This window comes from Manis pentadactyla, chromosome 15 (assembly GCF_030020395.1).
Source record: "Manis pentadactyla isolate mManPen7 chromosome 15, mManPen7.hap1, whole genome shotgun sequence".
In the NCBI taxonomy this organism is placed as follows: Eukaryota; Metazoa; Chordata; class Mammalia; order Pholidota; family Manidae; genus Manis; species Manis pentadactyla.
Window position 1 is genome coordinate 10,882,142 of NC_080033.1, and position 23,201 is coordinate 10,905,342.

The 23,201-nt window shown below is 47.0% G+C and overlaps 1 protein-coding gene across 4 annotated transcripts in view; it reads right to left on the reverse strand.

Moving 5' to 3' along the window:
• Positions 1 to 22,240, reverse strand: part of HNRNPUL1 (heterogeneous nuclear ribonucleoprotein U like 1) — a 32,934-nt gene extending 10,694 nt beyond the window's left edge. Inside the window, exons 1-10 of one of the 4 annotated variants that reach the window (XM_036896482.2) lie at positions 21,786 to 22,240; positions 18,141 to 18,266; positions 15,966 to 16,119; positions 13,673 to 13,746; positions 11,959 to 12,098; positions 10,203 to 10,302; positions 8,355 to 8,467; positions 3,741 to 4,007; positions 2,425 to 2,547; positions 2,199 to 2,327 (exon numbers count right to left, since the gene is read on the reverse strand). In XM_036896482.2, coding sequence (XP_036752377.1) covers positions 2,199 to 2,327; positions 2,425 to 2,547; positions 3,741 to 4,007; positions 8,355 to 8,467; positions 10,203 to 10,302; positions 11,959 to 12,098; positions 13,673 to 13,746; positions 15,966 to 16,119; positions 18,141 to 18,266; positions 21,786 to 22,080 — 1,521 coding nt within the window. In that variant the 5' untranslated portion in view covers positions 22,081 to 22,240. Of the gene's footprint in view, positions 1 to 2,198; positions 2,328 to 2,424; positions 2,548 to 3,740; positions 4,008 to 8,354; positions 8,468 to 10,202; positions 10,303 to 11,958; positions 12,099 to 13,672; positions 13,747 to 15,965; positions 16,123 to 18,140; positions 18,267 to 21,785 lie in introns of all 4 variants that reach the window. The other 3 variants (XM_036896481.2, XM_036896484.2, XM_036896483.2) reach the window with 3 other exon arrangements.
• Between the last annotated feature and the right edge of the window lie 961 nt (positions 22,241 to 23,201).

The following is a 23,201-nucleotide window of genomic DNA, read 5'->3' on the forward strand; positions in this document are numbered from 1 at the left end:
TGGTTAACCAGAGAGCACTCCTCCCTGACCTGCAGAGTTTAGGTTGTTTTGCCTCACTTTTGGCCTAGACCATTTGGCCCAACCTGCATGTCCCTCCACCAATAGCCTTGAAGACCACAGATGCACCTGGTACAGCCCTGGACCCATACGCAAGCCAACACAAGCCGAGGCCAACAGTCTTTACAGAGCTCAGCTGTTTGTGCCTGGCTGGGGTGCTAGAGGCCTGATTTCCAGAGAAGGCCCAATCTACCCTAGGACTATAATCCTTCTCCACTGGGCCATGTATGTGAAATGGGTTTCACAGCAGATATAACCAGCGAACTGAGAAAAAGGCAGGCAATACTTGCTGGGGTACCCCCAGAAAAAAGAATCATTGGGGTGTTAACACACCACCACTGCTCTTTCAGGACACTGAGTTCCCTAGGGGGCCAAGCCGGAGTACGATTCCAAAATGCCCTGATGAGAAGAATGGGGCCAAGTGAGGTCAGGGTTAAAAAACAGAAAACCAACAAAATTGTCTTGGACTGCCCTATGCTTAACTGCTTTGTTGTTGCTTTTCCTCTCCAGAAATAGATGTCTTCTAGACATTAGCCCAATTAGTCTTAGTGTTTTTATCAGAATTCAGTATTATGGGATCATGTCCTGTCTTCGTTTCAAATGTGAGTCTTCAGGGTTCGGTCCCATAGTTGTGGCACTAGTCATTGGATGAAAAGTACATGTTTCCACATCCACCTTCCAGAAAAGTAGAACTCAGAGTAAATCTCACATTACCACTGTAATGGAAGAGTGCCAAGGGTGTGGCACAGCCTCAGCCAACTTTCAGTTTTTCCAGCATGGCTCTTTCATCAGCAAACCACAGATTTCCACTCACACCACCTAACTACTTGGCAAGATCATTTAAATTGTCCTATCATGAAGAACCATCACAAGCCAACAGCCTTTTCTCTTTTTGTCTTTAGAAACTAAGTTCTCATTATGTGCTCCTTTCAAATGTTGGATATAAGGCATAATTTCAACCGTTAAATACTAGATCATTGGTTTATTATAAAAGGAATGGCCAGATGTAAGAGATGCATTGGGCAAGGTATGTGCGAGGGGTGTGGAACTCCCATGCTCTCCGAGATACCATTCTCCCTAAATCTCTGTGTACACCAAGCCGGAAGCTCCTGCTCAGTTGTTTTGTGTTAAGATACTCACTCCTATGCAAAGGCAGCTTGGTCCTGTAGTTTCCAACCACCTTTCTGACAAACCAGTCACCATCACTAGTTCACTAGTTAGCCTTCTGAACTCCTGGTGACCAAGTACCCAGGGCTACACAGAGGGATAGTACCCCTGTAAGGCTGCCAGGGCAGGGGTGCTACACTCAGCTTACATATTTACACACTCAGAGGTTTTTATGGAAGCACAAATGCAAGTGATGGGAACAGAGGCTTATTTACAGATCCCCAAATACAGGGTCATCTACTTGAGCAGGCCTTCAGGACAATGTCAAGAATGATGTCCCACAGGTAGTAAACACTAGGAACTCATTATTTTGAGACAGGAATCCCAAACAACATTTGGGTCACTCACACTTTTGGGAATGTTGAAAGCTATGGACAATCTTCCTATCTTAATTCAAAACTGTCTTTAAAAAAAAATGACATATCTGAACCTCCATATAAAATTCTGTGTTTGATTTGAAAGACTCCCGGATTGCCTGATGGAACCCTGCTCCTAAATTAAAATGCAAGTAGAAAATATTTGGCTCAGTTATGTACCTGACCGTAGAAGCTGGGATGTACCTATTCTGTCGAGTACTTAACAACAGTCTCTGGCTAGTCTGTGCCAGCCTTGTGCTAGGTATGTGGGTCCATCATGAGCTCTGTTTTACAGACAAGAGACAGATTGGGAGGATGAAGTCAGCTGTCCACAGGCACACAGCCAGGGGTGTGGCAGAGCTGAGATTCAAGCCCAGGATCATTCAGCTTGGAAATCCTGGTGATGTTCTTTGGGCTACTGAGAGTCTGAGCTAGGTGTATCATGGCCCCAGACTGGGCTCAGAAGGCTGTGATCAGTCTGCGTCTGCACCACTATGTGTGGCTGACCACCAGTGCCATAGAAGAGCGATATGGGGAAATAAAAAGACCGGAGGGGAATTCCCAGGCACCCAACAGGCCCGTTCCCCCTCCCGGGGCATCATGGTCACCAGTAAGTACCTGATCTAGGATATAGTTGCGTTTCTTGCGGGCGGCGATCTGGATGAGGCGGTTGAGACACTGGGTGGCCTGCTGGATCAGGACATCCCAGCGGCCAGCGTAGTTCCGCTGCCGGCGTAGGCCCATCACCTGTAGGCAGGGGATGGTGAGGGGAGGGTGGTCCTGGATGCAAGGCAGCAGTTGGAGGGTGTGAGGTGGACATGGAGAGACCAGGGGCCATCCTTACCCGCATCTTATCCATGATGGCATTGGTACCTAGGATGTTGTACTTCTTGGAAGGGTTGGAGGCTGCATGTTTGATGGCCCACGTGGTCTTACCAGCAGCGGGCAGGCCTACCATCATCAGAATCTACAAGAACGAGACAGGGAGGAGCACAGTGAAGCAGCAGCAGTGTGTGGCGCGGCAGCCTGGTCCCACCCTGACTCACTGGTGAACCCGAGGGTGGCTCTAAAACTCACGGACACTTCTGGGAAATGGAAGCAGTTAAGAGCAGCTACCTAACACTGATGCTGTTGGAAACCAAAGAGATGAGGCTTGCAGAGGGTCTGGCATGGGGCAAGCACAAAATCAATGCTATTCTACGGCTATTTACATTTTTTGTTCACACATGATCAAATAACCTCTGACAGGGAAAGGCCCAGGGAGAGCTGTGCACCGGGACCAACCCACATGGAGTGCACATGAGAAGTGGTACAAGTTTCCTGGAGTGTGAGATGGGGATAGACTGTATGCACAAGGACAACCATCCTATCTGTTCAGTTTATTTAAACTTTGGCCAAGTACCAGATGCATCCCACATGTCCAAAAAGGGGAATGGTTAATTTGTGAGGCCAATTAAAAATGGGTTTAAAAAGAGGTGTTCATATGGTAGGATAAAGGCCACAAAATAATGTTAAGTGAAGGGGGCAAGATATCAAAATGCTTATACTCTTAGGATCTTAATTAAACTTTAAAAGTAAACTTATTTGTGGATGGTAGAATTATGTGAAACTATTTCTTAATTTCCTACAACAAACATAAAATCATTTATAGATCTAAGAAAATACTATTTTGAGAACAAAGCCCGCCAGCATGGCTTCTGTAGCCAAATCATCCCCAAAGCTAGTTATCATTTTAAGACAGCTTTGGATAGGAGTGTGAAACTACAAAACTCCTTCAAGAATGCACTTACCAGGAAGTGCCTTCATATCCTTTTCTGCAGGGTGGAAAGCCTCGTTTCCACGGTTCTGACCTCATCAAAGGAGTGCAGTGTGGAGGGAGCAACGTGGCAACTTCCTTTTGGACCCTTTCCAAGAATTAGGTCTCTTACCTCAGCCCCACCCTCTTCGGCCTACGCCACACCAACAGCAGCTTTCAACTTGGGAGTGGAGCACTGAGGAGCGGGGAGGAGGAGGTCCCCTTGCCCCAAGGTTACTCACGCAGTGAGGCTGTGCTGCCTTCATCACACCCAGCTGCCAGGTGTGTCCCCTCTGTTGCCCTGCCTCGGCAGCAACATGGCTCTGAAGAGGGAGGCACCACGTCAGTCTTCCAGTCCCACTCACCTCACACTCTGCCTTGCTCTTTGGTCCGACAGTGCCCCGGATCCGCTCACTCAAGGGAAGGTGCTGGATGAAGGTGAAGCCTGGGAGGACAGAACAGTAGGGCTCTGCCCTCTGCCCAAAGTTGAACTCCACTGCACAATTCTTCACCAGGACATGAGGATAGAGCGCCTGACCCCCCAAGGCTTCCTTCTGGATTCTGAAGGCAATGCCCATCCACTTCCCGTTCTTGGTGAAGGAAAGTTCCACATCATTTCCACATTCAAAGTCCTGGGAGAAAAAGCCAAAGGAAGATAACTGCTAATGCTCAGCCTCAGGCACTAAGGACCACAAGCTGGAGAGCAGATGCAGGGAGTGGAAATACAGCTGGCCTCCCAGATATAAGTGCACCCCTCCCCAACACACAGATACATCAAGCAGCACCAGGGAACAACTCGGAGAACATGCAGCCCAAAGCCCTCCTTGCCCAAGATCCAAAAGCTAGTAGATGTCATTTTAGGAAGCCCCAAGTATTTTGCATCTTGTGTCCAGCCTGAGACAAAGATGAAGGAAAAAGCATCTCTCCAGTCTCAACCCCAGCTCTACAAATGCAATCATCTATTTGTTCAATACATGTTCCCTGAGTTTCTGCTCTTCCTAATACATGTATCTGTGGTGATATGCGCCTGACAGGGCTCAGGGCCTGGTGGGGAATTAGACAGAGATACTACCCTACTTCAGTAAGCACACTTCAGAAGATTCTCTGAGGTGAGGACTGATAAGCCAAGTCCTGAACAATAAATGGAAATGAGACACATTTGGGGTGGGAGGAGAGTCCTAAAAAACCTGGCAGTGAGAGAACATAGATTGGCTGAAGCATAAAGGATGAGGGGCAAGTAATTTCGGGTACAGCTGGAGGCCCAGCAAGGACCAAGACCATATTCGTTCACTCAAAAACTATTGTTTATTGAGTTCCCACTGAATGGCTGTATCAGTTAAGATCCTGTTTTTCAGCTCCACCATTTACTAACTGTGGGGCCCAGGGCAGCTGGAGTTGCCCAAAGCTAAACGGTTATTTCATACTCAGTTTCCTTATTAAAGAGGGAGGTCAGGAAGATTCTATATGGCATATGGTTGTTCTGTTAAGTGGACCTTTACTACACAGCAAGCACAGAATGAATGGGAGCTATCATTCCAAGATGCCTGGCACTGTGCTAGGTGGGAAAGAAACATGGTCTCCGCCCTTAGTGTGAGGGGCTCTCTATCACCTCAGGAGGCTGGACTTCAGGATGATGGCAGAGCAGAGTCCCTCACTTGTTCTGAATATGGGGTGGCCTGGTCAAAACTTGTTTCAGAAAGAGCATTTTGGCTGTAGGGTAAAGGTTTACAATTAAGGAAGACCAAGAACTTGGGATCAGACCACAAACTGAAGCAAAGTACAAGATCAGGTTCCTGATAAAAGTATAAGATTTTATGGGTACTCTTTCCCTCTGAAATGGGGATACCAGCTTGGGAACTGCCCTTTAAGAAGCAGTGAAGGCTCGCTTACCCAGGGAGCTTCCTCACCATCCTCCTCAGTGCTCGCACAGAGCAGCTCTATGGAGTCCTTTCTTATCTGTTCATGTCTAAGTGCCCACACATGTCCGGGCTGTGCAGAGGAGACACATAAAACATTTGCCAGACTAAATTCTGCCCAGTCCTGCAGCTTGGTCCTTGCATGTCTTCTCACCTGAGCGAGAGTGGCCCAGGTCACCTTTGCTCTAACATGGAAATGAACGTCATGGGGTTAACCTTCTTCATGGCCACAAGCTTCCCTTCCCTACTGAACTTGCCATATTGTGCATAAACCAGCACCCTCAACTGACCAATACCCTACTGACAGGCCATCTGTGCAAGAAGCAAGTGTAGTCAGGTCATTCCTGCTAAAGAACTTGTGGTATCAGTCCGGGCCCTACAAAGTCCTCAAGCCTGGCATTTTCGAGAGCATGCCACTTTTGTAGCCTCATCTCTCACATCTTGTGTTGTCCTCAAGACTCCAAGGATGACACTCCCATGGTTTGCTGAAATGGGTTATACTCTTCTCTACCTGGAAGGCCATTTTTGTCCTTTGTTTTGTGAATGTCAAAAACTCAAGAGCTGATGCAAATGTGCTCCACCTCCCCGCCCTGCTGCAGGTTCCCTCAGTTCACTGTTTTTCACACCTCCTCCAACCCCTCACCTTGAGATTTTTATGGGATCCTTTGAATAAAGAGAACTGCACACAGAATGTTAAAAACAGAAGTAGAGATGACCTAGTTGAAGCAGCTGCCACATTCACAGAACCCCACATCAGATGGGAGAGTGTGTGGAACACTGTCACACACTAATGACATGTTAAATTGCTACAACCTCTTTGGAGTACAGTCTTGGTGGTAGCTATCAAAACTTAAAAAACATACCTTTGACCCAAAAGTTATGTATTTAGGAGTAAATATTACAAGTATATTCCCCACAAAATGCAAAGATGTATGTGCGAAGTACTCACCCCAGCACTGCTTAAATGTGCTCCAATGGGGAAGTTAGAAAGACTAAATCACACAGGAGATCCATGTGTGGAGACACAAAAACATCTCCAATGATATCCTCTGGTAAGTGGGAAAAGATAAGCTGTCACTGCAGCTATAACTATCCCAGCAAAATAACTTTGAGGTCCACCAACAGAAGACTGGCTAAATGAAACCAGGGTAAAGTGATGCCTGCAGCAGAATACTAGGCAGCCACTAAATAAAGAAACTACCCAAATGTCCACTTCTAGAGGAGTGAGCATGTAAATACGATAGATCCACATGATGGTGACAGACTATAAAAGAACAAAGAAGTGCCCTCTAGATAGTGACATAAAAAGAGCTCTAAGGTATAGTTAAGCAAATAAAGATATAGAATAACATGTATAATATGCTACCTACAATATATTTAATATATAAAAGAAGAAAAATAGCAAACATCTTTCTTATATTTGGATGAAGAAATCCTGAGCACCACTGGGTTCACATGTGGAGGAGGGGATAAATGAACAATGGGTGGAGGGGAAGGGTCTGAGGAAGATTTTACACTGTATATACCTTTTTATATTTTTGCTATTTCTGGAAACCATGTGGATTTGTTAACTATTCAAAAGTGTTTTTAATTGAGCTAGATCTCTATTATCTGTGCAGACAAGGAAAGATAACCTAAATTTACTGTTAAATGGAAAAAATGCAAGGTTTAGAATAGTCTGTAGAGCATAAACATGGTTAATTTGTAAGAAAATGTTTTTTTCATTAAAAAGACAATGAGGTCATAAAAGACAAAGGAAGACAGGAACTGTTTCAGGCTAAAAAGACATGACAAGAGTATGCAGTACGTGATCCTGGACTAGGTCCTGGGCCAGAAACAAAACTGTTCTAAAGGATATTGTTGGGAGAACTGACAAAATTTTAGTATGGACTGTGGAGTAGATAATAGCATTATATTAATGTTAAATTTGATAACTGTACTGTAGTTAAGATAATAGCTTTATTAAGAAATACACACTCAAGTATTAAGGAATAAAGACATGAGTACACAACCTATTCTCAAATAGGTCAGATAAAAATCATATATGTATCTGAGAGAAAGATAATGCCAATGTGACAAATGTTAGAATCTGGACAAGGCTCTAACAAGAATTCGTAGGGCTTTTCTTTAAGTTTGAAATTATTTCAAAGTAAGAATGAAAAAGAAGGGGGAAAATATACGTGTGTACAAATATGAGGGAGGAAAAGAGAACAACACCAAGACCAAGTACCCACCTGGGTAGCCACTGCCTCACACTCTACGAACATCTGTGACTCCTGATGATAACCATAAAGTAGTAATTACTGCCTACTTACTATGTGCCAGGCTTTGTTGTAAGCACTTCTAATGGATTTACTTAATAGCCCCACATGAAATTCTGAGGTAGGTGCAAAGGTTCTCTAAATTTAGAGACTGAAATATAGTGAAGGTAACTTGCCTAGGGCTGTGAGTGGAAGAGCAGGGACTGGATCTAGGAGTTTGGCCCCAGAGCTGAGCTCCAGCCTCCACAGCACTGTGAGCATCAGTCACTACTCTCAGGGACTGAAACTGGGCAGCTGCTCACACACCCTTTATTTCTTGTTTTGTACCTATCCCAACTATCCTAGAAGGCAGTACACTGTAGGAAGCCTGGCTCAACAAATGTGAGGTGAAGGAAGGGTGAAGTCTGGGAAGAGATGATGCTGAAGTGGGGCAAGAGCCAACAGCATGGCCTTTGAGAGCAGATAGGCTATTCTGTAGCAAAGAGAGATAAGAAAGTCTTGGGTTTAGAAGACGTCATCTGGAATCTAGGAACGGAGGAAGGCTGTGCACACCCAACATCCCCACACCTCTTCAGGGTGCCATCAGACAGCTTTGCACAGAAGACCAGAGGGATATAATGGCAGAATTTTGCACAGAATGACAGCAAACATTCCCATCTGTTGAAGAGAGACAAGAGGTATGGCAAGAATGGCTGGACATGGGGCAGACAATGGGCAGAGACAGTCTGAAAAAAAGGTCTGCAGGTCCATCTGACAGGACTGACATCTGGTCTGCTAACTCCCACAGGCTGCCAGAACTCACCGCAAAGCAGCCAATCACATCATTCTCTGCAAACTTGTCTCCGTAGTTCTCAAACCGGCTACTGGTGGACTTCTTCCCAGTGCCTCCATAGCCATAGGAGAAAGGCTCTTCACCTAACGGAAAAAATAGGCAAAGGCAGGTTAGCCTGCGATGATCACAACAGTGTTTATGGCTGTCACATACTTGTAACGAAAATAAATCATTTTCTTTACTAGTTTACTTATCAGATGTTTTCGGGGAAAGGTGAGGAAGGTTCTGAGGAAAGGAAGCCATTCGTTATGCAGAACTCCTGAGGGCTTGATGGGTTTAGGTGATAAGGCTGGGAGCAGGGGCTGAAAGGAATTGCTCTGTAAAGAAACAGAGAATTTGGAAAGAAAGGGAAGAGGGGAAGAGAGGACCTGGGATGGAGGCAGGTTATCCACTGAGATGCAACCCTTCCCTGTGATACTCAATGTTCAATCAAGTCCACTATTGGCATCAATTTTTGGTGCCAGTGGGTTTTTTGGCAGAAATCAGTAAAGGAGCTGGGTTTTGCTTCTGGAGACCAGGAGGTCTAACCCTTAGGAGAGGTACTGATTTCCTTAGGCTATAGGGCTGGGGGCTGAAGTGGTCTGACTGAGATCCTAAGGGCCCTGGCTTGTACCCAGGTTATATGAAGATCCTTGGTCAGGAACCCAAAGAGCATCCTACTAGAAAAGCAGGAGCCAACAAGCAGAAATTTCAGGTCCAGTTCTTCTACGGGCCAGTTGTGTGACCCTGGACATCTGCTTGACTGTTCTGTATTTTCTAACTTCATCTATACCAATTACCCATCACTTACATTTCAAAACTGAGACAAACATTACATGAGATGACAGAGTCTTAAAAGCACTCATAGGTCTCAAAAGGAAAACTGTACACTCCTTCTGACTTAGCATTTCTACTTCTAAGGTTCAGTCTTAAGTGAATAGCCAGACCAGTGACACACAGGATAGTTCGTGTTTAACAGCAAAATACTGCAACCAACTTAACTTACTAAACATTTATAAGTAAGTGATACAACTATTAAAATGGAAAATTATGCAGCAAAAAGCTATGCTTATTTATAAAAATATGCCCATCTTATATTAAGTAGGAAAAATAAATCAGGCTATAAAATAGTATGCATAGTGTGACCCAGTTTGAGGTATACAAAGAATAAATGAACTGTAGATGAAAATGTTAACAGTGGTTGTGGTCTCATGGTTTAAGATTTTCATCTTTCCCCTCTAGTATGGCCTGAATTTTTACAAGGTATACATATTATTTTCATAATCAGAATGTCTGTATGAGGGGCAGAAGGTCTCAGTATAGGTCACCGAAATCAGTCCCTTGGGGTTAAGAAGGTCATTGAGACCAAGATCCTGTGAACACTCAAAACCTCTCAATGGGCACCCCATCTCCATCTGCCAAAACACCCCAGCTCCACTATGCTCTGGTTCCCCTTTCACTCTGGGTTAGGCTCTAGACATTAAATCCCAGACATAACTTAATGGTGCTTAAGGAACTTAGTTTCAGCATGGTTTGAGGACAGGAGACAACTGATCTTTTTTTTAAGAAAGGGAACCATTTCCTAAAGAGAAATCTGGACCCTTTCCTAAAAGATGAAAGAGAAAATTTTCATACAAGGCTTAATATGACTATGGTCTTTCCAGTTGAATTCCGTATACCTGAAGAGAGACAGTGGCATAAACCTAATTTATGTCTTTTCCACCCCAGACTAGTTCTGTTCTGAGTGCAATGCTGGGAAGAGAAGCTTAGGAGGCTTGAGAATCCAGGGATAGAGGCTATCACTCTATCCTCGGGTTTGCTTGGCTGACCACCCCTTACCTAGCTGGGTGCTGCAAGAGTCCAGGGACCAGCCAATGCGGACAACGTGCGGGTCAGGCTCTGTGGATGGAAGGTGCTTCACAGAGATTTCCTCATTGATCTGGGGACGGAGAACAAGAGAGCTCAGAATTGATTCTCTGGAGGCTGGTGGGTTACAAGGCAATACAGGAGGAGTGCGCATAGGCATTAAAAAAGTTACGGCTTTTGCTGCTGGGGAAAAGACATTTAAGCTGTTCTGAAGGCCCTGTGCACTGAAGTCAGGGCCTCCAAAGGGCTCAGGAGAGCGTAGGGCTATAGAAATAGGTATTTTCAAATGCAATTATTTTTTAGTTTTAATTTAACACTTGTTGCAGGGGAGACAGGGACTCTCACATTATTTATTGGCTGTAGAAGGTAAACAAGTACAATGTCTTTGGAGGGCAATTTAGCAGTCTCTGTAAGAACTGCGAATGTCTAAGTGCTCTAGAGCTCAGCAACCCCAGTTTATCCTACTGATACGGTCATGTGTGTGTGTGTGTGTGAGAACTCACACAAACATCTAGTGTGACATGGTTTCTACGGAAAACAAACCCAAAACAAAACCAGAAAACAATAAGGCACCAGTCACATTATGGCACATCCTCACCACAGACTATCACAGTTAAAAAGCTTAAGGCAGGGCTAACATACCTGGTATCGAAAAATGTCTAAGATATGGTATTAAGTAAAAAGCAGAAAGAATAAAAGTAAGCGGAAAGAATTAAAAAGCACCTTCCGATTTATCAGGGGTTAGGCTGCCTAATAACCATATCTAACTGTATTAGTCTGTGGCTTTTGGTAAGTTACTCTATTTCACTGACTTGCAGATACACATTTTTCAGTTTTTAACATCTCCAAAATCAGGAAGTATCTTCCAATTGGTGTGGTAAAGAAGCACTCTGTCAGTTTAATTAGCAGTGTTTCTGTGAGTAGCACACAAAACAGTGCAATGTTAACAAGGAATGGTGGCTTAGTCCATCAAATATGACAGCCCTCAGCCTCAGCTTCCCCTCTAAAAGTGGGGATAACTGTACCTATTTCATCATGGTACTGTGAGGATTCATGGAGATGTCCCTGTGAAGAGCTTGGCACCAAATCTAGTGTATGTAAAGGGACCTATAAGTGTAAGCTACCATAAATAAATTTGGATATATAAAAGATACACAAGAAATTGTTAACACGTAAGTTACCTCTGGCGGGTAGGACAGGGACTGGGAGGACACAAATGTAACTTTTGTTTTTTCTGTCCTATACTCCTCTGTGCTCCCTGAACTTTTGTTAAACATGGCCAAGCATTATTTCATAAACGTAATTTGGCACGAAACTGTGACAAGATGATGGTAGAGGATGGTCTGAGGCAGAACCTTTCTTTGCCCTGCTCTTCCCTTTGGCTTCCCTCTAATTGGTGATTCTAGAGCCCGTTCTTTCAAACAACTCCTTTTCCCTGTATTACAAACACATCACACCCTACAATGGTTGGCTATGTAATACCCGAGTCAAATCGTACCAAGGAAAAATTTGCTCGATGAAGCAATATATGGTTAACTTGCTTTTCTGATACAGCACTGAGCAATGGTTTAGTTCTCTTCAGTTCATCCTACTTTTTTTTTTTGACTGGACAAAGCCTATGTTCAATCAAATCTCTTGCAGTTGTGGGCCTGACCACAGTGGCTGATGTCAGGCTATTCCAAAGACGGACCTACTTTCTGTCCTTATTCCCTATGTTGCTCGCGCTCACCTTCATCTCGAAGCACACACGGCCCCTTCTGACCCCGTAGCTGGCACGGGCTCCTGACCATAGGTATGCAAAGCCCTCGATTGTGAGTGGGTAGCCACTACTCCGGTCTCGGGCCACCTTGAAATGGAGGTCACAATTATCTGTGGAAGAAAGTGTGTGGATGGTTGATGTTTTAAAAGGTCCCAAGAGAGGGACAGGCAAAGTTAAAATTCCCCAAGAGTGTTAACCAGGAGCACAACAAGCTGACACGCTATAGCGACAGGGTCACAAGAAACCAGCTACCACGTCTGTTTTTTCTTTCAGTACAAAGGCTCTGGACTTTTGCAAACTGGCCTGCACTGGTTCAAAGCAGCCATTCCACAAAGGAATTGGGGTTTATCTGGCTGGGGTCCAAAGAGCCATTAAGAGGACCCCTGGAAACTGGTACACGAATGCTTTTTACTGGGATGTACACTTGCTAGGGAGAAGGTACATATGTTCACCAGTTTCAAGGGTTTTTAGAGAAAAAAAAAAAAAAAGAGGCTAATCCCCGCTGCCGTAAGCCTCAACCATGTCCCCACACTATCAGTTTGGGACCCAGATTCCTGCTATCCAAAAGCTGCACAAACATCTGACCCTGACCCACACCTGCTGCCCAGGCACCACTGTCAGGTGTACCACAGGCTCCCTCCCACTTCCTCTTGTGGGCCCAGGACTCCTCTGCTGTAGTTCAAACTTTTCCCACTCATCAAATAACCGGTCATGCCTCCAAGAAAAGTCTTTCCTGACCATCCTGTCCAGGAGGCTCCTTTCTCTAAAGACTGAGTGCTATGATCTGTACATTTGGCATTTGATCAGATGTTGCTTCATGGACCCCTGCCATCCAACATTTTAAAAACGCCTGACTTTACTTTGGGTGTACTGTCTTTGAGATCTTGTGATAGAAGGAAGTGTGCACAAGATATCTTTCTCTCTTCCAAAGCATGTAGCCACTGCTCTTTAATCATGAGTTACATCAAGGAACATGTGAATGAACTGCTGTTAACATTCTGGTCTGTTGAAAAGTACAGTGTTCTTGGACCTGACTGGGCTTCTGGTATTTTTAAAATTCAGATTCACAAGTTCTACAACTTAAGACTCTATCTTAGGAGGTCTGAGGAAGGACAGGACTTCTATAATCATTCCCTCATGTGTTTAGATGTGTAGTCAAGGGGAAAGCCACTTATCCAGTGCAAAGAAAACTGAACTGGAGGACAGACAGCAGGGCAGCCCAGGTTAATGCCGCAGAGAACAAAGTAGCATTGGTTTCACCAGGAACACGAGCAGATGATGGAAACTGGGGAACTGGTCACCAAAGAGTTAAGTTTCCCCAGCAGCACTCAGGTTCTCTCTGTGATTAGTGACAACCCCTGTGTATACAGGGTGGCGTTCAAGGATTCCGACATGGCTCTCCCATTCGTTCTCTGATGAGTGTCACTGAGAGGCCTCTGAGGTTTTAGGGCAGGATTACTCCTCCCTGAAGAGCTCAGAGAAGTAGAATGACTTGCCCAGGATCCCAACTAAAGCTGGGGGCAGATCTTTCTCCAAACCAGCACCCTCACTCCACAGCTCTGCTTTCTCACACCTGGACTAACACTGGCTTTGGATGGTGCCAGGCAGGGATTTGTGAAGGTCAAGCCACAGTTTCCCAATACTGATCGGAAGGCAGAATCAGATAGGTACTCCAAGGACTCACATGTGTCGATGGCAACAAGGGTGTCATCAAAGTCATCTTCATCTTCTTCAGCAGGAGGCTGAGGAGAGCGGCCCCTGTATCAGAAAGAGGGGTCAAGTCACATGACATCGGTCAGACAAACACAGAAGAAGGAAATGAAGGTTCTGCTGGGCTTTACAAGTTCTTCCTGTATTTCAATTTCTTCCCACAGAAGTTAGCAAAAGAATACTAGAAACAACCAAAGTGTCCATCAACAGATGAATGGATAAAGAAGATGTGATACATATACACAAAGGAACGTTATTCAGCCACAAGAAATTCTGCCATTAGCGACAACATGGATGGACCTAGAGAGAATTGTGCTAAGTGAAATAAGCCAGGAAGAGAAATACCATATGACTTCACTTACTTGTGGAATCTAAAAACAAAACAAAACAAACAACAGTAGACTCAAAGACACTGAGAAGTGACTGGTGGTTACCATGGGGAAGGGGTTGCGGTGGGTCAGGGGTGAGGGAGATAAAGGGTCACAAAAATTTGTCATAATATAAGCTGATCTCGGGATGGTAGTACAGCATGGAGAATATAGCCTATGGTTCTGTAACATCTTTCTGTGTTGACGAAGTAACTGTACTAGTTGGGGCAAGGATTTAATAGTGTGTATTAACTGTTGACCCACTGTAACTGTATACTTGAAACCAATACTATGTATCAAACTATACTTGAAAAACAAACAAAAAACTTTGCAACCCTACATCCTTGCAATGAGAGCAATGACTGTTAACTCTTAGGGTAGGGATGGGCACTAGAGAGGGCAAGCTCTGCAAGAGAGGGCCATCAGAATCAGACAGCTTGTCAAAGAGGACAGTTCACTCACACCCCAAGATTCTGATCCATGCCCTCTGCATATTGAGAACTGCCTCCTAACTGAACTCCAAATGGAAGCTGTGGTATCCCAAAGGGTAATGAGCCAGGAAGGGCAGTGTGCAAGAGCTTAGATAAACCCCAATAATTACAATCTGTCCACACACCAGGCTTCTTAAACCCTACATGTGGAAGGATTTGAGATGACCCATTTTCTCAGTCTTTCTCACTTTCAAAAGTATCCTAAATTATGAACGGGATTCCTCTTTCTACCAAAACACTAAAAAGAGACTACGCTAAAATATCACTGGTTTCCAATGTATAGAAATAAGGGAGAGGGATCAAAGGGTGGGGTCTAATGCTCAGGGTCCTGCCCGGGACAGTCTGGATGACTGCAGTCCACCATGTGCCCAGATCGGGTATCCCATGCCCTGGCAGGCTTCCCTCTGGTGGAATGCCTTTCTGGCCCTGCCAGTCTAGGGTTAGCACAGAGCCTGGTATGAAGCTCACCACACGGTAACTCCATTCTAGGAAGCTTTCTCTGCCAGCCTGGGATCAGAACAAGTGTTCCTTCTGTTTTCCATCAGCAAGCAGCTCTAGGTCCTCTGCTGTGCGGGAGGCAGGGGCAGAAACTCCTAAGAAGTGGGGGTCCATGTCCTAACTTTAGTCACAGCCATGAGACCATGTCTTAAAAAGAGTCACAAGCTAGAAGAGGATGGATTCCACCAGGTAGGAAATAAAATGTATAAAATGACCAGTGCAGATGAGTTAGAGGAGTGGTTATTCCTAGTTTCTGTGATCTGAAAAGGCTTCACGCAGGACCTGAAGAAGGAAAGGGAGAAAGATAGGACTGGGTCTGGAGGGGGAGGGGAGGGAGATGGCTTGCAGGAAAAGGAAAAAGGGAATGAACAGGGCAGAGAGGCCACTCCTTCCTGTGAGCTCCTGACACTCACATACCCTGACTACTCATCCCAGTATGTTGTGGCTTACTTATGTGTCTGTCTCATCCCTATATTGGGAACAACAGAAGGCCAAGACCCACTGTTCAAATCGTCTGTGTCCCCAGTGTCCAGCCCGAGGGTGGGCACTTTGTAAGAAGGATCAGGAAACAGACCTTTCAGTTGAGGAACATGGAGCAGCCATTAGAAATAAACACTGTGGAGGACTGCAGGGCAGAGGGTGGGGAGGACTGAAAAGGCAGGCTGGCATCTCACACATGAAGGAAAGCTACTTGGACTTTACCCTGCAGGTAATGAATGGGAAGGGAGGCATGAGGAAAGGAGCAAAAGCTGAGCAAACTGAATCTGGACGTGAGTGCAGGAAGGACTGGAGAGTGAGGGGGCAGGGCACTCTGCTCTGCCCCTTGGTTAGGACAAAGGTCCCAGTGGGCATCAGGCTATGGACTTAGAGACCTACTGGAGAAAGGGTGACTATCACCTCACACACCCACCTCCTATCCTCTCTGTGCTCGAAGTACCCCCGTCCTCGGTTTTCTTCATAAGGCCTCTTGCGACTCTGGAATTGCTGTCTGTCTGGCTTGAGTTGAGATGCTTCGGGAGGAAGGAAACTTGTGGGTGCTTCTTGCTTCATCTCTGTCTTCACTTCTACTATTGGGACAAACGCAGATGGTCAAGGCACTCAGAAACTCCTCAGCTATCACTTTCCTGGTCCCCTTTACCTCAGGAGATACTGGCAGGATCACGACGACAGTGATGAAGTGCTGGGCACAGACAGCTTGCTGGATTCAACAGAAGCCTGCTGGGGGAGCCAAGAAGGCTGTACTGGAGAACGGAGGGCTAAGATAAAGGAAGGCCTGGGAGGGCCGGACAGGTACATCAGCACTGGCAGGCAACTGGGTGACTGATGCCAGTCAGACAACTCGCAGGCTTTCTCAGGTGGGAGTGGAGACTTTGGCATTAAATAAGGCCAGGCTCTCCAAGGGCCCACCCAAAGGTAGAACGGCTGCCTTTGGCTACTTTGCCAGAGGCCCCATGATAGTTGGCAGCTACCTTGGCCTGCACTAAGTGGGAGGGAGCCCTACAGGAATTCTAAGGTCCCTGAGATTCCATGCACCTACATCCTCTAATTTCTCCTCCCAAACAATCTCTCCACCTTAGTTCTTACAAAGCTTCTTCAATCTGGTAAGGACTGGGGAAAGGTCAATTCAACAGGGTATTAGAGTCCTGCAGCTAACTCTCCTGACTTTAATCACTCTACCACAGAGCCCAGAATCTCTCCAGAGGGAGATTCAGCACTTAAGCCAACTCAAAGGTGTGACGGCCTCATTAAGTCACACCACAACAGGAAATCAGCATGGGATAATATGCTGTGGACTGCACAAAGTCCCGGTCCCAGGAAGACTCCAAGAATCAGCACCTAACCAAGAGCAAACCGTAGACTCAACCTAGCCTTATTCCTCCCACACCATCTATGCCTGACGCTGTGGGTCACGCATATCTTCTCATTTTAGCACTCACCCAAGCCCACCATGGACCACTCCCCAGCTCTGGCATACAGACCAAATCACATGCAGAAGGCTCCCATTCTCCAGGGCAGGGAGACCCAACAGTTCCCAGCACAATTTTGTGCTCACAGGAGGTTCTGATAAATATCAACTGTTGATAATGGCACAGAAAATACTCTCCTTGGGCCAAATGATCCCACAAGTCTCACAGAGCCTGACATACATCTGCAGTTTTAACCTACATTCATTAAAATCCTAAGCCACCCATAAGAAATGTCTGGGGATTTCACTTTGTGGATGAACCAGAATTAGACAGAATCAAGTAGACTCACTAGAAAAAGGCACTGGAGCCACAGCACAGTGAAGAGAACACAAGACAGAGAGTGAGTCCTGGTCTGTCATCACTCAACAGTGGGACCCTGCTTTCCAAACAATAGGACACAAATGATGTGCAGTGCTGCTTATTAACCAAGAGCAGTGGCCTGCAGCCAGTTTCCTGGGTTCTAACCCCAGCTCTGCCATCAGACAAGCCACCTCCCCAATCCTCTGTAAAATAGGGAATAGACAGCTGGGTTACATCTTTCCCAAATTGGCATTACAGGGAACTCTTTTCTTCAAAGACATATTTACATGTTGGAAAATCCTGGGTTTAAATAATGTGACAGAGGCTTTTTTAAAATCCAGGACTTCTCAGAGCCTTTAATGCTCTAATGAGCACAATAACTCCTGCAGAGCTGGCAGAGTATATGCTGCATTCTCCAGATGTGTTTGACCAAAGAACCCTTTACTGAGGAGTCCCTAACAACGTATCTTGGAACAGTATTTTTCAGAACATGGGAAATACTGGACTAAACTTAGAAGGCCCTTTCTGGCTTTCATGTTCAAAGATACTAAGAAAGATTCAAATATTGGCCTCTAGGCTAACTTCTCCAGGGTGCTGATACTAACACCTCGAAACACACACCAAGGAGACCCCCTCTCCCAACACCTGAGAGGAGAACAAAGTTCTTTCCTTCAAAAAAACCTTGCCAGAGTGACAAAGCCCCAGTGGACTGCCCAAGAGGAAAATGCAGTTTCTCTGGGAGGACAGGCTCTAGGTGGAGGGTTAGGGCCACACAGAAGTTCTATTTCCTTCCGGAGACAGACCACATGCTCTCCTACCTGGGCGATAGGCCTGCTGCTGTGGCTCCATTTCCAGCGGTCGCCTCTCGTAGCCTAACTCATTCTCTTGCTTGATGACCTGGGTCTCATAGAATTGGTTCTGCCTGGTAATATTGTCCATGACATCTTAAAACAAAAAAAGACCAGTCAAATGGGTGCTTCTTGGGACTACAAGTGGCTTTTTTATGCTTCACAATGTCATTTCCACTGGGGATAGTTAATAGCCTATTGTACAGAGGACAAATACATCTGGGCACAAACCAGGTGGAGCCCAAAGGGAAGAAAGTAATCTGCCTGAGGACATGCCCTCTTACCCCTCAAAAGGTTGGAGATCTGTGACTGGGCTCTACAGAATCCCAATATACGAAACCAACTGAAGCAGAATTGTTCTGGTTGAATTGAGGAGATGGGAGGGTCAGAGAAGAGGTCTGGCTTGCCCTTGCCCTCTAAGTCCCCACTTTTGGGCAGGGAGCAACTCTACAGACACCTGGGACCCCATGGAGCCCAGTTAAAAAATTACCAGCCCTGGCCGTTTGCTGACATGGTATAATGCTTAGAGAGTTGCCTTCAGGGCATAACCTTAAAATTTTGGGGGCACAAGCCAGTCTTCTGCCAGTCCAATTTACTGTTCCCACCTGCACAACCAATCCTCTTTAAAATTCTCTCCCACCCTGCAACTGCTGCCAAGATAAGTAGCAACCATATCTGTTGAAGGAGAAATGGAGAGGGAAAGGAAAGGAACTGTTAAGAAAACAGGAGTCATGATAATAATGGCCTTCAAATTCATTAGGGATAAATCCTGAAATATTTGGAGTTAGGTGGGAAGGTTTTTGGGAAGGTGTCCTTGTGCGTCCAGGAGTTGCTCAGTTTAAGAACAAGACTAACTTCATGGAGTGCATACTACACTCCTGAACCTGGGAAAGGGCTGAGAATTGCCCCACTGAAACCTTCAGTTCAGTGAGACAGACATACATTAAGCGAATACTTAAACACAAAAACCTAATTATAATTGTGTTAAGGGCTATGAAGTACCAGGAGCTAAGACAGGGAATCAGAAAGTAACAGACAAGCCTTGACTCAAAGGATGCATGGGTACTAAGTTAGTGACAAGAAAGGAGAAAACATTCCTGGGACTGGGACTAAAACAGGACCAACCAAACCTGAAGCTCCCTCAACAACCTTGCAGCCAAAACCAGACAGAAGTCGAAACCCAGGCTGAGCAGCATACAGGCACTTTAACCCAGGGGCAAGTTCTGCAAGGTGCCTCTAGGGCCCTACTAGTGACTGTGCCAGGACCAGTGAGGCAGAACCACAGGGAAGGAGAAACTGTTCTTGTACTGGCTAACTGATTGGATCCTTTCTCAGAGGACAAATACATCTGGGCACAAACCAGGTGGAGCCCAAAGGGAAGTAAGTAACCGATCACGTGGTTTGCTACAGGTCTGTTTACCAGGGCGGAAGGCAGGGTTGGAGGCAGGCATGAAGGGGGCTTAAAGAATTCTGTTGTAGGGAGTATGGGAGAGAGGAAGAAACAGACTATGTCCTTAATTGGAACACCAGGGCCCTTTCAAACCATTCTGTTTCTTCCAGGCTCCAAGCAAGGGTTCTTCCCACAAAGCCTCACATCTCTCTTCCCAAGACTCTCTCCTTTGCCCACAGCAGTCTTGCCCAGAGAAGCTATAATTCTGGGGTCTTTCTCCACTCCCTAAAATATCTACCTTCTAACAGTAAGGCAGGCCCAGTGCTAAGATCCGTACACACATGATCTCATTCATAACAATCTGGAGGTGGGGAACACTATTATTATCCCTACTTTACACAAAAGGAAACTAGGGTTCAGAGGTGAAGGGACTTGCCCAAGTCATGAAGCCATATTTGAAATAATGCCTGATTCTAGAGTTTCAAGCACCCAGTTCACTTTCCTCTGATACACCTCCGGCATTGGCCCTTCCTCCTCAGCATTCCAGCCAGGGTGTTTCCTGCCCTAGACCTGCAGATTGGGCCACACTCTTCTTTCACAGGTCTGTGCAATGGTAAGCACTCTTCCTAGCACATGGGTCCTGGACAATCACCAGGCTCCTCTCCACCCCAAATCTAAACTTAGGTTACCTGCACTCCATGAAATCCCATCTCTCATGAACAAGTAAGTCTGGTCCTGTCTCTTCCCTGGCTTGCTCTCCTTATTCCCTTAGTCCTATGGCTCATGCCCCCTTTTCGGAGAAATACCACAAGGCCTGGATGCCAAAGTCCTTTCTACTTACTCCTTAACTTCTTCAATCCTCATTCCCCTGTCCTGCTAGAATACCACCCTTTACTGCCTCCCACACCAAGGTCTCCTCTCTTCAGACAATCACAGATCGACCCTATCTCCTCTCATTCTGAGCCATACCTCTTGGCTGATGCAGAGGTTCATCATTTGGCTGCTACCCCCTGAGACACTCCCCCAGTCCCTGACACACAAACAATCGCTTCTGGGGAACCAACGAGCTCTCCTGTGGAGACAGTCTCAGAAACACCTCCCCCAGACACTCTTCATCCCCTCCCAGCTAGTTAAGAGGTTTTCTTCCTCCTTCCACTTCTACACTCTCCCCTCCTCATTTGCTAGACCAGCTACACACTCTTGTGCTGAACACAAGGATCTGTTGCCCCAGGTACTCCATCAACTCCAAACTCCACCAACTTGTTATCTGCCACACCCCACCGCTAGCTACCTCTATTCTCCAAACAATCCATACTGTTAATTCAAAACCGTTCAGCAGTAGCCACTGAGTTACCCGTTCTCAGAATCCCCCCAGCTCTGGACCTCTAGGTCCCTCGGCCAGTGAAGCATCCTTCCCTCCCCACCTGCCTCCAGAAACCAAAGTACCTTATACCACCTCCTCTAGAAGCCAACCAGAAGGTCCCCAGATTTCCCAGCACCAAATACCCGGGTTGCCCCTGAGCCTTCCAGCCCTGTATCTCAGAGTCTCCCAGGCTACCCTCAGATTGATGGGGGACTCCCCAGTCCACTCACATGGCGGACTCCCACAAACCCTAAACGCTCGCCAGCCGGACACCAGAGTACCCAGTCCACCAGACTTCTCTGGCCAGACACCAACACTTGCATCTCAGCAATCCCTCCCAGTACCCCATCAGCAGCAAACTCAGGATCCTCCATCCGCAGAACTCTCCCAGCCCTGGACATCGCCTCATTTCTTCCCTAGCACTGAAAACATCTCTCCTAACGCCCAGCCCACACGCTGGACTACCACAGCCTCAAGCCCACCCAGCTCCAAACCTTAAGATCACCATTTCCAAGATCCTCCTTAATCCTGACTAGAAAACCTCTTGTTCTGCTATCTTTGGCTCCAGAAACCACGGCTTCCGGTCCCCGAACCCTAGGCTCCGGAATTCTCTACACCCCCTAGACCTTTCTCATCTCCGACATCGAGAGCCCCCACTCCAGGATCTCCTTGCACCGAATGCCCAGATCCACCCTCCGGTCGTCCCAAGGCCCTTCTCCCCAGATTCTTTCCAGCGGCGGGTGGCGGAATTCCCCCAGTCCTCACAGCGTCTCCCCGACCTCAGGTGCCGGACTCCCGCGTCCCACAGCCCTTCCTCGGCCCGGATTCCGGGCCCCCCGGCCCCCGCCCCGCGCACTCTCACAATGTCCGTCCGGCCCCGAGTAGCCGCCGGGCTCCGGGTGCGGCTGCAGCCCGGGCGGCGGTGGCTGCGCGGTCCCCTCCAGCTCGGAGCCCCCCTCTGTCTCGACCTCCTCGTTGTTGTGCCCGGGTAGCCTCGGTTCGTCGTCGGCCTCGAGCTCCCGCTCGTCGTCAGGCTCCTCGGCCTCCAGCGCAGCCTGCAGCCGCTCAGCAAGCTCCGCCTTGAGGCCGCGAGTATCCAAGCCGCGGCGCTGCAGCTCCTCGCGAAGTTCGTTCACCTTCAGACGGCGCACATCCATGGCCCGGGACCCCGGGGCGGCCCCCGAGCCCGCCCCGGCCTCCCAGGGCTCTGTCCCCCTTAAACCTTTCCTGTCAGGAGGCGAAAGGGGAAAGGAGGGGGGGACACTCCAATGGCGGCGGCGGCTCAAAATGGCCGCCGCCGCCGCCACCTCCCCCTCTTCCGTGGCCCAGTGCGATGCAACACGGGTACCAATTGGCCACCGCGTGGGGACAACGGGCGCGGGCCTGGAGACTCAGCCAATCAGAACGCATGTTTCAAAAGCACGTCACTGAAAGAGCTCAGGAGCCACCAGGGAGGAAGTATTGGCCTACGTCGCTGCAGCAGCCGAACGGAGGGCGGGAAAAGACGAGAGGCAGAGTGTGTGGTGATTGGTACCGCCCGCGCTCCCGCTCCCGTAAGGTCAAATGAAGGAAAGGGAGTAAGGACTCAAGCCAATCAGCGATGAGATCTCAGAATGAACCCTCCCCCCGCGCCCCGCCTTTCCTGCGCGGTCTTTTCATCAAACTAGTGTCTCTGTAACATATACTCCAATTGGTCTAGATCTCCCGCCCCTGAGGAGTGCAAGCGGGTAAAGCTACTAGAACCAATCAAATGGAAGGTCGGCCAACACCCAGCCCCCACCCTTCGCTATTGCCTTTAATAAACGGGAAAGATGAATTCCCGAAGGACCCGCCCCTTGCCGTTAGGGCGGTTTCAAAACAATCTGTTGACCAATCGCAGTTATTGTCTTATTTCACTGAAGCTAGTACAGTTGGATTGCTTTAGGAAAAGCTAACCAGATTGGCCATTCTTCAGCGGACTGCCTCACAAATTTCACTGTAGAGGGAGTATACGAAATAGGGATTAAGCAGATAAACTATTCTTAATCTAGAAGAAACTCAGTTGCCTTTATGAAAAGCAACGGTTTACTTTCAGAGACCTGAGAATTTGAAAATATTGGCTAGGTTAAACGAGAAAAGGTGTAAAGGAAATCGCACCCTCCCTTTTTGATAGTACATCTCACAGGGCGCCTCTTTCCACGGTGGTAGCTTCGCCAGACTTTTTCTATGGTTATTATCTTACGTGGAATGGGCGCTCTGCAACGCGACCATAGAGCAGTTCCCTCCCGGAAGACCTCCA